Genomic DNA, 17,341 nt, shown 5'->3' with positions numbered 1-17,341 from the left:
TCACAAGATAAAGCCTGCCTTCAGATTACTGCTGTGAACTGAATGTGAGTAAAACTTTATTCTTACTTTTAAAGAAGACTGTGTTGTGTTGTTATTACAGTGGAACCTCGCAAGACGAATGCCTCACGCAACGAAAAACTCGCTAGACGAAATTGTCTTGCGATGTTTTTGGTGACTCGCAAGACAAAGTTTTCAATGGCTGCGCTTCACAAGATGAAGTTTTTCGGCTTTTTTTTTTGCCGTGGCAACCCGCGTTTCGCAAGACAAAATTATTGCTAGACAAAGTGACTCGCGGCACGAATTTATTTCATCTTGCCAGGCACCACTGTATTTTAAGAGGGAAATAAAGGGGAAACTTACCAGGAACAAGCCAGAATGGAGAAGCCAGACTGGATTGCTTAATTAAAGGATTTTAACAACTCGTCAACTTGCTTCCAATAAGTTGCAAAGGGAATGTGCTCTGCTGTTCACTCACTGGCGTGAGTGAGGAGGAATAATATCAAACAATATAAATCTCTCCTTCCTTCCTTAACATTCCCACAAAAATTAACAGTAAAAACCGGAAGTAAAAAAAAAAGTTTAAAGATTCAAAAGTCTAATAATAATAATAATAATAATAATAATTTGTACCCCGCCCATCCGGCTGGGTTTCCCCAGCCACTCTGGGTGGCTTCCAACAAAGATTAAAATACATTAAAATGTCACACATTAAAAAGTTCCCTAAACAGGGCTGCCTTCAGATGTTTTCTAAATGTCAGATAATTGTTTATCTCTTTGACATCTGATGGGAGGGCATTCCATAGGGCGGGTGCCACTACCAAGAAGGCCCTCTGCCTGGTTCCCTGTAGCTTTGCTTCTCGCAGTGAGGGAACCGCCAGAAGCTCCTCGGCGCTGGAGCTCCGTGTCCGGGCAGAACGATGGGGGAGGAGAAATAAAACCAGCAGTTAATAATATAAATTATAAAATGAAGTTACATATCAACATATATGTCAGTTTGACATATCTGGGTAGGCTTGCTTAAACAAAGACATTTTTAAGCAGGCATCTGAAACAGTACGACAAAGACAAATGCCTAATGTCAGAGATGTGGGCAGGGACTTCCAGAGTGTAGATACTGCCACAGTGAAAGATCAATTTCCTTACAGTTACAGAATGAACATTATATAACATTATATAACATTTGTAAATGTGCTAGTTCTGCAGATTGGTGTATGTTTTCCTATTTGTTTACAATTCAAGTTGCTGGTGCTTACCTATAAAGCCCCAAACTGTTTGGGTCAGGACTTTAAGTCTGGCAGTGAAAAGCATTTTAATTCTGCTTGGATTTTAATGTGTGTGTGTTTTTTAAATGAGATTGAATTGGCTGATCTTGGTTTCTTAATGCTGTGTTTTAATTTTATTATGCTTAATCTGGTTTTGCAGTAGAATCATAGAATCATAGAGTTGGAATAGACCACAAGGGCCATCCAGTCCAACCCCCTGCCAAGCAGGAAACACCATCAAAGCATTCCTGACAGATGGCTGTCAAGCCTCTGCTTAAAGACCTCCAAAGAAGGAGACTCCACCACACTCCTTGGCAGCAAATTCCATTGTTGAACAGCTCTTACTGTCAGGAAGTTCTTTCTAATGTTTAGGTGGAATCTTCTCTCTTGTAGCTTGAATCCATTGCTCCGTGTCCACTTCTCTGGAGCAGCAGAAAACAACCTTTCTCCCTCCTCTATATGACATCCTTTTATATATTTGAACATGGCTATCATATCACCCCTTAACCTTCTCTTCTCCAGGCTAAACATTCCCAGCTCCCTAAGCCGTTCCTCATAAGGCATCGTTTCCAGGCCTTTGACCATTTTGGTTGCCCTCCTCTGGACTCGTTCCAGCTTGTCAGTATTCTTCTTGAACTGTGGTGCCCAGAACTGGACACAGTACTCTAGGTGAGGTCTGACCAGAGCAGAATACAGTGGTACTATTACTTCCCTAGATTTAGATGCTATACTTCTATTGATGCAGCCCAGAGTCGTCTGTGATTGGATCTAACGGTCAGGCGCCCCTTTACCTTTACCTTAAGCCCAACTGAACCCAATGCAGCCTCTGTCTGGGTAGACATGCATAGGATTGCACTGTTAAGTTTCCTGATTTTGTAGACCCTCCTTGGCAGAACAGAGCTCAGTGAAAATAGTTTAAAGTGGTACTGACACGCTTTGCCTTAAAGCCCCAACCTGTTCTCTTCCTTTGACAATTCCTATTAAACATAATCGGCATTTCCATGTGCTGCGGCATTTCCATGTGCTGCTCTGGTTTGCCAGAAGCGGCTTTGTCATGCTGGCCACATGCCCTGGAAGCTATATGCCGGCTCCCTCGGCCAATAATGCGAGATGAGCGCGCAACCCCAGAGTCGGTCACGACTGGACCTAATGGTCAGGGGTCCCTTTACCTTTACCTATTAAACATAATCCTTCCTATCTTTAGCAACACCTCTTTAATGAAACAGATACAAAATACTAATATATTTATTACAAAGGATACCTTTTTAAAAAGCCTTTACTCCATCATGATGTCCCTTTATCACATCATATACCAGTGCTGATCTGACTACCTGCTCCTTTTCACCACTAGGCACAGATGGAAATTCTCCAGATTTCATTCAACAACTTGCTTTATTTACTTTACTTTCCCACCTTGGGTGATTTTTCTTTCTTATTGGCTGGACCAGTAACAAACAATTCTAGCAGGCCAAACTGCAATTGGTCAAAGGGTTGCTGAGATGCCTTTGGAAAGGAAGTTAACCCCGCAGCTGCTGGGTCACTAGCCAGCACATTAGAGAATTGACCTCCAGTCCCTCCCACTACAATGTACCTTCTGTCCGGGAAAACAGAAAGATACAAAGTTCGCATTTGGAATGAACAATTAAAAAGCTAAAATGCAATATGCAAATCTTACCAGCCATCTGTCAGGTTCTGCTTGGTAAGGAGCCTCCAGCATAGAGGAGCCCAAACGACTACAGGGTTTAAAGGCACCAGAACTGCCGAGCTGAGTCAGTGCTATGAAATGGAGTTACTTTAATAATCATGAAGACAAACTGTTGTTGGTGTTGAAGATTTTCACATCAGATAAAGAAGACTTTTACAAATATCTATTTAATGGCTACTTGACTTATAATATGTAAGAATTGCACTCTATAATCATGTAACTGCTTGACTTGTTTATTTTATTTTTAATTCAGTCTTGCAAAACAACAAAATCAGGATTATGCTCCACCTGGTGGGCTTTTTAAATAAGACAGATTTCATTATTTCATTTTGTGCACAGGACAGTCATGAAGAGTTTGAACAAAATGATGTGCAACCCATCCATCCCTCAAATTTTTGTTAAGACCCTCATATCATTTATAGGTAATGCCTAATGTCAATGGGCAGGGAGTTCCAGAGTGTAGATGCTGCCACAGTGAAAGATCCATTCCTTACAGTTGCAGAATGAACATTATGTAACATTTGTAAATGTGCTAGTTTTGCAGATTGGTGTATGTTTTCCTATTTGTTTACAATTTGAGTTGCTGGTGCTTACCTATAAATGGCTTACCTATAAATGGCCATACTTATCCAGCCACACCTAAACTATCCCTGGCCAGGCAAACATTGGCAGGTGATAATTGTTATAGTCCAGGTAATTGAGAATGCTTTTCTCCAGCAGTTCCTTGTGGACACTTTGCTTATAGACCCTTTTGAGATATGTCTTTGGTCTCTCCAATAATGCAAGTTCACCTTCCACAACTTGGCGAACAAGTTCTTGAAGTGAAGGAACACCTTCTTCCTGTAAGCAATAAATGGCAAAAGAAAAAGTGTGAAGATAATCATGAACTTGATTAAAGTGCCTACAATGGTGTCACCTTCTTCTGCCATATTAGTAAAACTAAGGCACAAATGATTTCAGAAGAAGCCCCAAATAAATAAATTGTGTACATGCAATGGGCAGAGAGCTGCACCAGAAAGAAGATTCAAATCTAAGGCAAAAGTCAAACTGGGATTTATTGCTTTGTGTCTTTAGCCAGAGGCTATCTGTTAAGCCTCCTTTTCACCTTCTCTTATCCCCAAGGCCCTGAGAGCTAATACAGAGAGGCAGCTGCTCACAGCATTCCCTGGAAAGCTAGCAGACAGGCTGGCTGGCTGATTCCCAAAGTGCTCTAGTAGTACACATGCCGTATTCACTTCCATGACAGAGAGTGTAGGCAGAAGGAAGTTGACTGTTTAAGGAGGTCTGGTACCAGTGGAAGAACATAACCAACACTCTGAAAGAACAATTTTATTCTAAAGGTGTTGTGATATGCAAAACTTAAATCAATCCATAAGGTGAATGGGAAACCAATATCCACAAACACCTTTCTCCTTTTCCCCAGCCGCTCTAACAAAATACAGATTTTGCATTCTTTTGGGACTGGGAACTATTGATGCTACTTTTCAAAGCACCCAAAACAAAATCCTACTACCCTCACCCCAATTGCACATTTGTTTCCTCTTCCAACCTGTATCACACATTAACAGCATCCACACATGGCAGTGATAGTGCACAAATGGCTTAAGATATGATTGGAGTTCTTTCTTCAAAATGGGTCCCTTGAACACTGTTCACCTAATCACAGCTCAGGGAAAAAATGTATATCTGTGTGGTCAGGTACATTTGATTCACATGGGGTAGTTTGATTCAAAGGGGCTTCAGCAACTTCACAGACACAGAGTGTCACCTTATGTTTGGCAGCTGGCTGGTTCTGCTCCATTTGCCATTCAAATCTCTTCAAATCCCATTGCGTCCTAAAATTGGGGCACAAAACTGCAAACAGCCCATCCAGGATCGTTCTGGTCAGCCTTAGGATCATGCTAAACCTTCTGAATAGTGGAGGGATGGATGGGGGCAGAGGAAGCTTGTCTGCAATGGCTCACACTGTGCATGACTGAGCCAATTCTTGGTCTGGGTCCCAAGCTCCAGCATTACCCGTGTTTCTCCAAAAATAAGACACCGTCTTATATTTATTTTTCCTCAAAAAAAACCCACTATGGCTTATTTTCAGGGGGTGTCTTATTTTTCCCCTCCTCCTCCTGTCACGGCTGGCATCGCTGCTGCGCCTATCACTATGTCTTATTTTCGGGGTATGGCTTATATTCCTTGAATGCTTAAAAATCCTGCTATGACTTATTTTATGACTACGTCTTAAAATAGGGGAAACAGGTTATGGGAGAACCAGAACCATCATTCGGTTTGGATACAGTCCTTTACACCTGATTCTGTGAGGTGCTGAATTGTTTCTCACAGCAAGTTACTGAATCTAACCATAAAGCTGTTATCACAGATGCTCATCACTTAACATGGGGAAGCATGCAAAGTAGAAAAGTCAGGAATGCTAAATGTTAGGCAGTATTAAATCTTGCACAGAACATAAAGACAAATGGCAAAGGGATTTTAAGAGAAGATGACAAGAAGATCAATGAGACCACTGAATACCAAGAACAGAAAGGAAATAAAAGACTATTTGGATATGGAACAAATACTTAATTACTCCCTTAGTAAAGCAGATGTTGAACAGGACTGTGGTGAAAGGAGTCTAGAAGTAAATTAGGGTGAGGAAAGTTTTAAAAAATTGCATCTGAGTTTGATGAGCAAAAGTTTAAAGCTACCGGTATGCACTTCACTCTTACATTTGCAGAACAAATGTTACAAGAAGAAAATGTAAGGCCATAAAATGGAATATGGCAGGGGTGGACTTGGGTCATATGGTGCCCTGAGCAAGGACAAAATTTGCCAGCCCCCTTTAAATGTTTCTTATTTTCACAATAATTTTTTTTGTATAGTTGCCTTTTTATGGATCTTCCCAATAAGTACCATATAAATATGGGGATGATGATGATGTGCCCCCTCAGCTCAATGCCCTATGGCAGGGGAACCACTTTCATTGCCCTAAGTCCAGTGCTGAGTATGGGGACATTAAAGGCCAACCATACTAAATGATTTTCATCTCCATCATTTAAAGGTAGCAGTTTCTACACCAGTGTTTCTCAACCAGTGTGCCTCCAGATGTTTTGGGACTACAACTCCCATAATCCCTAGCAAGCAAGACCAGTGGTCAGGAATGATGGGAGTTGTAGTCCCAAAACATCTGGAGGCACACTGGTTGAGAAACACTGTTCTACACAACAGAAATGCAGGAAGTTGTTGCCTGCATTTCGATAAACAATTTGCAGACAAAGCATATGCATTGCATGAAGAAGACCCAGGCTCAATCCCAAAATCTAGTTTAAGAATCTTGGGTTAGTAGGAAAAGATACCCCTCTACCCAAAGCCCCAGAGAGCACCTCTAGAGTAGGCAGTACAGGACCAAACAGAACAACTGGCAGTTTCATACACAGTGCTTCCCCCCCCTAAAAATGTTTTGGGGCACTCTCATTTTGACTCAAGAAAATCACCATTTTATAGTTCAAATCAGGGAAAATAAATACAGTAAATGGACAAAAAAAAAAGATTCACAAAATGTTTAGGGGTATGCATAACCCCCCAGAAAAAAGCACTGTTCATACATATACTATCACCTAGGCTATTACCTATGAAATGATATCCTAATTAAATTGGATAAAATGTACTGTCACTAAGCAGGTGAATTGGTTAAAGGATCGGCTACAAACATAAAAGGTTTTGCAAAAAAGCAAGCTTCAAAACTGGAGAAAAAAAAGTAAGCACAGGATCAGCCATGAATACTGTAGACACATGCATAGCAGCCAACTCTTAGGGGCCAAGGTCCCTTCGCTCCCCCAATATTTGAGGGGGCTGCCCCCCCCAAGTTGATGAGCATTTCCATTCGAATGGTATGAGCGTGCCATGTCATGTGATCCGATTATGCAGGGCGGGGCTTCCCCCCAATATTCTTTTCAATTGGTAGCCCTGAACACATGTATCCCTGCAAGGTGGATGGGGCAGTTTTGATCATGCTGAGCAATGGGGAGGGGTTGCCTGAGTGCCTTGGGTTTTCTGCTTGGGCCTTCATATGAATAGTGCATTCTTAGAATCATATGATTCAGTGAAAAGCTGGGTATTTCCAGTTAAAATAAGCATATTGCAAATGCTGCACCCCTGCAAGGTTTTGTTTTTGTTTTTGGTATAATCCAGATGCAATGAGGAGGGGAATATTTATTTATTTAACAAAACTCATATACTACTTGATTCCTATTCTGCTTGCTTGTAGTAAAACCTGTAAGCGGTTTCCAAGAAATATTGACATTATCAATAAAAAAGTTAAAACATTTAAATATCATTAAATTAACAGCAAATAAGGTCTAAACATGTCAGCATCTACATATATTTATGTGAGTATGAATGTGGACATTTGTGCAGAACTCATGGCTCTATAAGGATTTGAAGGATAAGGTATAGAAAAATAAATAGAAGAACCATAAAGGTAAAGGTAAAGGGACCCTGACCATTAGGTCCAGTCATGGACGACTCTGGGGTTGCGGCGCTCATCTCGCTTTACTAGCTGAGGGAGCCGGTGTACAGCTTCCATGTCATGTAGCCAGCAGGACTAAGCCGCTTCTGGCGAACCAGAGCAGCACTCGGAAATGCCGTTTACCTTCCCACCGGAGCAGTACCTATTTATCTACTTGCACTTTGATGTGCTTTCAAACTGCTAGGTTGGCAGGAGCTGGGACCGAGCAACGGGAGCTCACCCTGTCGCGGGGATTTAAACCGCCGACCTTCTGATCGACAAGCCCTAGGCTCTGTGGTTTAACCCACAGCGCCACCCATGTCCTTTACAGAAGAACCATACCACATTCCTAAACTGCATATAGAGAAAAAAAATCCATCATTGGTTTAAACAGAATGGATTTCAAGTAATATTATATGGAGGATCAAACAAAATTAATATAAAATGAATATAGACATTACCAATATCCTGCACAAAGGTTTCTGGTCACTGAAATTCATGTTGTCCTCCAGATAATGTATCTTCTACTTATTGGGCCTTATGTACTATTTATGCTTAATAAGGGAGTTGCAAGATCACTGATAGGGACGCGGGTGGTGCTGTGGGTTAAACCACTGAGCCTAGGGCTTGCCAATCAGAAGGTCGGCAGTTCAAATCCCCGCGACGGGGTGAGCTCCCGTTGCTCAGTCCCAGCTCCTGCCAACCTAGCAGTTCGAAAGCACGTCAAAGTGCAAGTAGATAAATAGGTACCACTACAGTGGGAAGGAAAACAGCGTTTTCGTGTGCTGCTCTGGTTTGCCAGAAGCAGCTTAGTCATGCTGGCCACATGACCTGGAAGCTGTACTCCCTTGGCCAATAACGCGAGATGAGCGCTGCAACCCCAGAGTCGGTCACGACTGGACCTAATGGTCAGGGGTCCCTTTACCTTTACGATCACTGATGGTTAAGAGTGAATTCAGAATGGTGTTTTGCAAACCAGGACTGGGAATCAAACATGCAGAAGAAGCACATTTTACAAGCCCTTCCTAGATTACAGCACTTCAGACTGCAGGTGAGGAATCAAATCATTAGTATTAATCCACATAAAAACCTTCCTGCACATTCACACCTAGCATTTCAGGGTGTTTTGACCTGGGTAACTCCCCAACCTGCTAGCTTTGCAGTTAAGGGTATCACAAGTAAAAGCAAATAAAGCCATGTTAAATATAGAGGGCACACGTGCTACGCATATGGACTTGAATAAGGCTGTTCACTTCTCACGATAGCCTCATAAGAAGCCTTGAAAAATGTTGAAACAAGCTGCATAAAAATGTGTTCACAAAAAGTCCTATCTATATCCTGCAACCTTTCATGATGCCCACATGAATTTTGTTATGAGCAAATTCTGTCTGATTCAGCTCAATGATGAGGGCAGGCCATCATACATATCACAAACTGAGATGACTGAAACACTTCCTATTCCCCCATCATGCACCCTGCTACACTCCTCTTCATACCTGGAAGAGCCTCAGCTTCCCACCCATCACATGTAACCAAGCCATTCATTGCTCCTTAAAACCCAGATCCTCTTCACCTTTCTTGTACTACTGCAGTCTCACCACTTCTGCAGAATTTGTTAACTCTCTCACACCTCCTTTATTGTTCTGCTTTCCTTAGGGCTGGTTCACGCAGGTGTGCTGACTACTTGGTGTTTTCAGCCACAACAGAGGATTGCATATGTGAATGAATTAGCAGCTACAGATCAAACACCACAAAAATAGCTTCATATAATCTTGCATCACCTGGGACAAAGGTTTTTCAATGGAACCAGCTCACACATCTAACTTGTGTACAGTTATGGTTGCCCCCGAAGGATATTGAAATGGACCAGGATATGGGGCAGAAAAGGACCACCAAAAAGACCAAGGGGTTGGAGCACAGTTGCATTCCGGGCTTTCTAATTTAGAAGAAATGCAGTTAAGGAGAGATGTGACAGAAGCCTATAAAACCATGTATGGTGTGAATAAAGTAGACTGAAAGAAGTGAACTTAGGGTTCAGCAATGAAGTTGATTGACAGTGGATTCAGAAAAAAAGAAAACAATTCTTCATAGAATGCACAATTTGTTTATAGAATTCATTGTCCCAAGATATCATGGCCACCACGCACACTCCCTTGTTTCCACGATTGAGGGGGCACACCGCCACAGAACTTGGTGGGGGCCTGGCCCCTTCATTGAATTTTTTTTTTAGGTCCTGGCCTCCCGCCCCCCTACTTGGCACCCCCTGATGGCCAAATTTATTTCAGATAGCAGCCATGTGCATGATCTGGATTGAAAATGCAGTGTGCAGAAAGTTTATGCAAATGCCATTTCTCCAATGAAAACAGTCACTCTGAAGCAGTTATCTTTTAGTAGCAAAAACATGAAGGCACATTCTGTGCCTATGTAGTAAAGCAATGAGAATAGGCATTTGGGTCTGGTAGTGGTACTTTCATTTGGAAAATGATATGGAGGAAAGAGTTTAAAACTTAATTCCTCTGCACTTCATTTCCCTATTGTTGCTTTCATGCCCTCACTGCTGGCTTCCTGGAAGAGGTATGTGGGTGGCCACTCTGGAAAGAGATATCTGACTGGATGGATCTTTGGGTCTCATCCAGAAGGGCTCTTCTTCTGCTTTTATGTTGTTAATCCTAGATAAATGCAGGCAGATATCAAATAGTAGAGAATGTAATAGAGTCATGGGTCCAAGCAGACGTACCAGCAATAGCAGTTGTTCTAAAAGCAGGTGTGAATAATGTGATTCTTCCTAGTGTCCAAAATTAATGTTGTGGGTCATCAGATTTTCACAAGTAATAAAGAGGAAAATAAAGCAAATGGGAAGATGAAAGCCAAATCTTAAAATGATCACATGATAAAATGCATTTGGTAGTCATTTTCTTTACCTGGACAGATAGTAGAATCTGGTGCAATTCCTTCTTCAGATCAATAAAGCGATCGTGATAGATGGTCAAAGCCCAAGGTTCCTTCAAGTAGCTAGTTAAAAAAGAAGAAATTTAGTTAGTGAGTGAGCCTTCATTAGACCCTAATAAAGTATTTACCTGCTTTTTGCTTTTATAAATTACAGTTCTGGACCCATCAGGATAGTTTGTTCATAAAATGCCTCCCGTAACAACATGGTCAATCAATTCTTTTAATGGATGTTCCTGATGTACAGCCAGCTTCAGTAATTACATTTAAAGTGGCTTAATTCAGAGCTGTGGCAAGAGCCAGTGAAGAATCCTGATTTTATCAGAATTTAAAAGCCTGAAGACCTGTGAGGAACTGTGTCTCTATTATCTGTCCTCATTTGAGAAAAGCAGATGGCAGGATTAACTGAACTCCTGCATAAACAAATTACATTTGTGTAGACAATGGCACAAAGTGTTGTTCATCATTAAGGTTTCTGGATTAATAAAGGCCAGAAAAACAGGACACAACAGTGTTGCAATATGTTCCTTGCACTAGTGCACTGAAGCTAAATTGAATTTATCATACAAGGAAATCCTCAGTGTTTATATTCCCTGCAATAAAGAACATAAGAGCTATGAAAACCTATTTTCTGGGCAAATAAATATTTATATAAGGCACCCAGGTCTTAAGGGGCAGGGGTAAATATGAATACTTTTTTTAAAGTATAAGCATATAAAATTTAAGCATATCTATTTTAGTAACCACTAGGTGCTGTAATATAAAGTAATGACAACTGAGTTAGTAACAAGTAAACTTTAGTTTCCAACGGTCAATTTACACAGCCTCTACACTTGCATAGGGCTGCCACACATTACCAGGATTTCAAAGGTGCTGCTTTGTCAACGACTTTCAGGGCGTCCTAGTTTTCACTTTTTGAAAGTAACCCTAACTTATAGAACTTGGACACCTTGCTTTAGTTCAAGGCAAACAATTCAGATAATTTGTTATCAACCAGCGTAGCTGGAGTGGCCAGGAAAAAGAGCCAGAGTTGTTGTGTGAATCAGATCACACAGTTCAACAAGGTGTAGTTTAAGGGCACATATTACATATGCTGGGATGTGGGAGAAAGGCTTTGTCTTGCAGGCTTCTGCCCCATATTTCTGTGTAGACAATTCTGTATACAGTTGTGGATTAGCTCCAGTTGTACACCAGGCCTAGGGTTTGATCCATTATTTCCTACTCAGAGCTAACCCATTGAAATTAATGGGCATGAGTAATTTAGGTTCATTAATCTCAATGAGTTTACCCAAAGTAGAACTTGGTTGAATGCAACCCCTGGTTTCTAGTCTGTAGGCTAGGAGAGACTCGATATGTTGGTGTAGTGTAATGCTGGAGCCAGTGTGGCACAGCGATTAGAATGTCGGATTTGGATCCAGGGGACCAGGGTTCAATTCTGTCCTAGCCATGGAACTCACTGGGTGACCTGGGGCCACTTGCTGCCTCTCAGACTAGCCTACCTCACAGGGTTGTTGTATAAATTAAATGAGGAAAGAGAAGAAGCATTTATGCCACCTAGAGCTCATTGCTGGAAAATATATAAATAATGCAATAAATAAATAGTAACAGAAATAAATTGTGATGAATTTCAAACTGGTGAAAAATAGAAATCCATGAGGCCTCTCTCAATTCAACAGTGGTTCCAGGAGAATACGGAATTTTAATCATGGATAAAAGACATACATTTTTCAGATTATTTTGTTGAGCTAGTATTCCTCTTCCTTTTACGTATATGCAGGAGCCATGAAATAGATTTACTTCTGGACCCATCCAGATTTACTAGATGCCAGAGGACAGTAACTACCTGAAGATCTCTGATTTGATTTGAGGTTTTGTAACAAAAGTATTATTAATAGTGATAACTTATTTGACTTCGTTTTTTATAACAATTGCCTTGGCTTTAACACTCCTTTTCATTTGCTTTCTACATTGCCAAAACATTTCATTTCCCCCTAACGCAGTGCTTTTTTTCAGGGGTACAGTAAGCTGTTTCCTACTTGTTGTGGCTACTCTCGAGTAGGGTTAGGGTTAGGGTTAGGGTTAGGGTTAGGGTTAGGGTTAGGGTTATTGTGCATACTATTTACAGTGCAGAGATATCAGAAAACATGAACGCCTAGTCACTTTCAGAACCCGGCAATGGCTTCCGTCTGCTTTTCGGCCAGCATAAAAGCCTGGGCACCCCAAAACGCCGCCCCTTCGCCCTACGTTTTGACCTTCAAAGCCTTATGCGGCTTGGGACCCTTGTACCTACGGGACCGCCTTTCCTGGTATGCCCTGCGGAGGACCTTAAGGTCCACAAACAACAATATTCTGGAGATCCCGAGCCATAAGGTGGCTAGATTGGTCTCAACTAGGGCCAGGACCTTTTCAGTATTGGCCCCAACTTGGTGGAATGCTCTTTCACAGGAGACCAGGGCCCTGCGGGATTTGTCATCTTTCCGCAGGGCCTGCAAGACAGAGCTGTTCCGCCTGGCCTTTGGGTTGGATTCAGTCTGACACCTGTGTTTTCCTCCCTCGTGGTTTGGATTTATGGACTACTTAAAATGAGGCTGCATTTTAAATTTTTAAAATTGTATTTTAATCTGTATTTTAATTAATTGTTTTCTTTTCTTTTATGTCTTATTGTAATTTTATTGGTGTTAGCCGCCCTGAGCCTGGTTTTGACTGGGAAGGGTGGGGTATAAATAAAATTGTATTATTATTATTATTATTATTATTATTATTATTACGTGTGGGCACGCGCCTCAATTTGGGCGCCAGAAGGAAAGGTCTCCCCTCTTCCTGGCTGGGGTGGCGCCTGGGCTCCGACGTCTCGCTGAGCCCCTCATCCGCTGACCCTCAACCAGCCAAGGCTCCGACGCATCTCTGAGCCCCTCCTGCATGCTCTGTTCCCCATAGTGTTGCCAGGGCTCAAACGCCTCACTGAGCCCTCTCTCCATTCCGCTCCATTCCTCATTCCCTCCTCCTGACTCGCTGCTTGTGCTGCCGCTGGGCGAGGTGCTGGTCAGGATGACAGGGGAGGCTCCCTGTAGGGCGACCCCTGACACTACTGAAGGAAGAGGCTCAGGGGTCAGCAAACCTTTTCAGCAGGGGGCCAGTCCACTGTCCCTCAGACCTTGTGGGGGCTGGAATAGATTTTTTGGGGGGAAATGAATGAATTCCTATGCCCCACCAATAACCCAGAGATGCATTTTAAATAAAAGCACACATTCTACTCATGTAAAAACATGCTGATTCCCAGACCGTCCATGGGCCGGATTTAGAAGGTGATTGGGGCAGGTCCAGTCCCCTGGCCTTAGTTTGCCTCCCCATGGGCTAGCCTATCTAGGTCCCTTTGGGGTGGGACAGTTACCAGTAACTGGAGTAGGCAGCTAGGTCCCCTTTGTAAGGCTGTTGAGATTGTGACAGCTTTTTAGCACAAAGTGAAGTGCTGCTGGCTGAGGAGCTGCCATCCAATTGCTGTGAAAGAAAGTAGATGCTGGAGGAGGAGGAGGAGGAGGAGGAGGAAGGAGGAGGAGGAGGAAGGAGGAGGAGGAGGAAGGAGGAGGAGGAGGACAGAGTTGATTTGGGGACATTTGAAGGACCTAAATTAGATTTTTAAAGCCAGGTCATTCTATTTGACCAGCTCAATATTAATTATGCCCTAAAAATCCCCAACAACCACTTCCTTATAGTGTGTGTCTGCATGTCTGATATGCAGAAGCAATTAAATAAAAAAAAACAAATGATAAGAATCAGGAAAATTGCAGCAAAATCAGGCAACAGAAAGATCTAAAATAAATTTCTAAAGCCTGCTAAAATAAAAATGTCTTCAGTTTCTAACAAAAATGGCTTAAGGAGGGGGCCTAACATATATTCCAGAGCTGAAGCACACTACAGGAGTCCTGTCACTCATGCTTGGGATGGCACTGAGAGAGGGACTACTGTATCTGAATCCTGAATCCAGTAAACCCTCTAGCTAAATATAACCTGTGTTTCTCACCCTCAGTCTCCTATCTACAATACAGGGATAATAACTCTGATCTCAATGCATGTAAAAGCATTTTATGCAGATTAAAGGGCTAAATATTATTTAACAGTTTGCAATCGACATTCAAAAAGGACAGGAATATGGAATATACATTAACAACTGCTCAAAGGTTTACCTAATCAAGTTTAATTATACTTTTTTAGTACAAGGAAGCTTTTTCATTTCAAATTCTAATCCCTGGATTTCTTGGTAGTCTAGCTGCTCATTAGGAGCACCGTTATTCATTAAAAACCTAGTGATGTAATACAGAAAATAAACGTCTAATGCTTCCAAATATTCACTGGCCATTTATATTTATCTTTTATACACATATAAATAGTATGATTCAAGGTTAGGATTTAATTCTAGCAGAATAGGAAAGCTGTTAGGGCTTTCATGTATTACTTTGCCTTTATTCTCTTCAAAAAATGCACACCTATTTACCTCTAATTAGGGTGCAAAGTGTACTGAGTGGCATATTCAGCCATGCTCACAGCCTCTTTTTGACAGAAAGGAAAATTGATGGCAACCTTAAGGAAGCCTTCAGGGTGAACTGAAGCGTTAAGGTGGAATCCTTTTCAATACAAACATGTCCCGATAATGCTTTGGAACTACCAGATTCCACAGAATTGCACATTATGTTCTGGCTTTGAGTAAACAACAACCCTGATGTTTTGAATGTCTGTTTTACATCTAATCTTCATATTCAGCATCCATCCCAGGTTTAATATAATCCCTTAATTGCAGAGGATTTTCTCTGTAGACTCTTTTAATGCATATATTTTATCAGTACTGTAAAAATAAAAGGAAAGTCACACACTGTCACACGCTTGCTTTAGGGATATCTTTGTACTGTAATTTTTTTTCCTATAACACTATGATTATATAATTTAAGAGTCTATTACAACTAAGAGGCATTGTAAAAAGTTACTATTGTGTTTGAGTTGAAATTTATTATTAACAACTAGAGTACAATTGGAAAAATATTGGAAGAGTTACTCAACTTGCTTCTAGGTTTCAGCAAATGGCTGAGAAAAATGTGGCAGACTGCCTTGATGAGTAAGTGAACATGTTTTAGGCATCTGTGAGACTGGAAAATATGCTCAACAGATCGTTTTTCTGTAACTTGATCTCATTTTTTGTTGGAACAGGGTTAAATCTGAAGAATATTTACAGCCAGAAGTGTTAGTGATGATTTAATAATCTCTTGGATATATTTTGATTGGAAATATATTATATTATGGGAGAGGTGGATTACATTTTCTGTTAATGTTTGTGTTAAATTTTACTTGACTCAATTTGTTAATCTCTTCTTGTTTTTATCCTTTCTGTATGTATTTTAACTTGGTAAAATTCATTAAAAATGGAGGTAGGGGAGGAAAATTATATCACAAAATTTCTTAACAACTTTAGTAACACCCTCTCCATAGTCCAATGCAAGTATTATTATATGTACTTTGATTCTACTCATAATGATCAAATACCATACAAGTGTATGAGTAGATAGCATTTGGAAATATGAGAGTATTGCCAAACTCCTCTAGGTCTCACTTATATAGGATAAGGGCCCCAGGAAAAGCTGTTACACATGTAATACCCTGTTTCTCATATTTTAAGACATACCCATAAAATAAGCCATAGCAGGGTATTTCCATGTATGACTCATTCATATGTTAATCTTAACATGCCAGCGATCAATAGTCCAGGTGGGTGCAACACTAGCAAGCTCATGGGCAATGGGCAAAGTGCATTAAAATGCAACCAATTAGCCCCACAGAGCAAGCTTACATTGGCTGAGAGATTACCAAGTGGTCTGCATCTGATTCAAATCATGCCTTTGGAACCTGCAACTAGACAAAGGGGATTGTGTTTGTATGTCTCCCAAGTGGGTACTGGAATTTGTACCTGTGTTGCATTGATAACAAATAGGACAGGAATTCATTTGTGAGTATGGTTTCATTCTAAATCTCACTATACTGTACTTCAAGGAACGATAATCTACATTGATATTCAAAAGTGCATTACCATGCCCACTTTCCAAATTGCTGAAGCAATTTTACAAAACTGAAATCAATTTAAATTTCCAGTGCAGGGCTAACTATCAAATGTAAAGGAAAAGCTCCATAAAAGTGTAGCTAACATGAGCTCAACTGAGGCACAACAGTCTAACTTGTATATGCAGTACAGGATAAGTCACAATGTTAGAACTCATAGGATGCATGTCTGCTGTGGCCTAGTTGTCACTGTTAATTTTGAAATTTAATTAATTTTAAAACAATTTTGCTATCATTAAATCTAGCTCTACAGGGTTGAAGCCTTCAACCTGATGAGTGCAAGGCAGTGAGAAAATTCATGGTTAGATATAGCCTCTAATTTAAAAGATAATTTGCATGTCACAACAGGCAAATTAACTCCCAGGTGACAGCTGTTTTACTGAGTTCATTCCTGGCAATGGATTTCGTGTAGGGGGGGATATAATCCTGCTACAAAAGGATGAAAATAAGCACTCTTCTGCCTTACAAAAAAGAGAGACAAAAAGTATGCATTTGAAACTTAACAGTAGGCCTACTAACGACAAATTTTATTTCTTTATTTAAACAATTTATATACTACTTAACTACAATAGTCTCTAAACAGCTTATAAAGAAACAATACAAAAAGAAAAATCAGCTAAAACTATAAAATAAAATTTCAATTAAAATGCTTCCTGGAATTAAAAACAAACAAACAAAAAACCACTACAGAAGGAGCCGGAAGTTCAGTAGGGGTGGTGGTGGGGCTGTCTGATCTCAACTGGAAGAAAGATTCATGAAAATGGACCTCTGATGGGTGGTTCCTGCTTGTTTGATAGCTAGGCATATACAGTACAGTACTAACTTTAGTGT

General features: G+C 40.8%; 1 protein-coding gene across 1 annotated transcript in view; it reads right to left on the bottom strand.

Annotated features, from left to right (window-relative positions):
- Nucleotides 1-312: 312 nt before the first annotated feature.
- Nucleotides 313-17,341, bottom strand: part of CFAP61 (cilia and flagella associated protein 61) — a 110,604-nt gene continuing 93,575 nt past the window's right edge. Inside the window, exons 26-27 of the mRNA XM_035101986.2 lie at nt 10,384-10,474; nt 313-3,807 (exon numbers count right to left, since the gene is read on the bottom strand). Of these exons, the coding sequence (XP_034957877.2) occupies nt 3,607-3,807; nt 10,384-10,474 (292 nt within the window). The 3' untranslated portion in view covers nt 313-3,606. The remainder of the gene's footprint in view (nt 3,808-10,383; nt 10,475-17,341) is intronic.

The sequence above is a fragment of the Zootoca vivipara genome, chromosome 8, assembly GCF_963506605.1.
Source record: "Zootoca vivipara chromosome 8, rZooViv1.1, whole genome shotgun sequence".
In the NCBI taxonomy this organism is placed as follows: Eukaryota; Metazoa; Chordata; class Lepidosauria; order Squamata; family Lacertidae; genus Zootoca; species Zootoca vivipara.
This window is presented reverse-complemented; position numbering and strand designations above follow the sequence as displayed.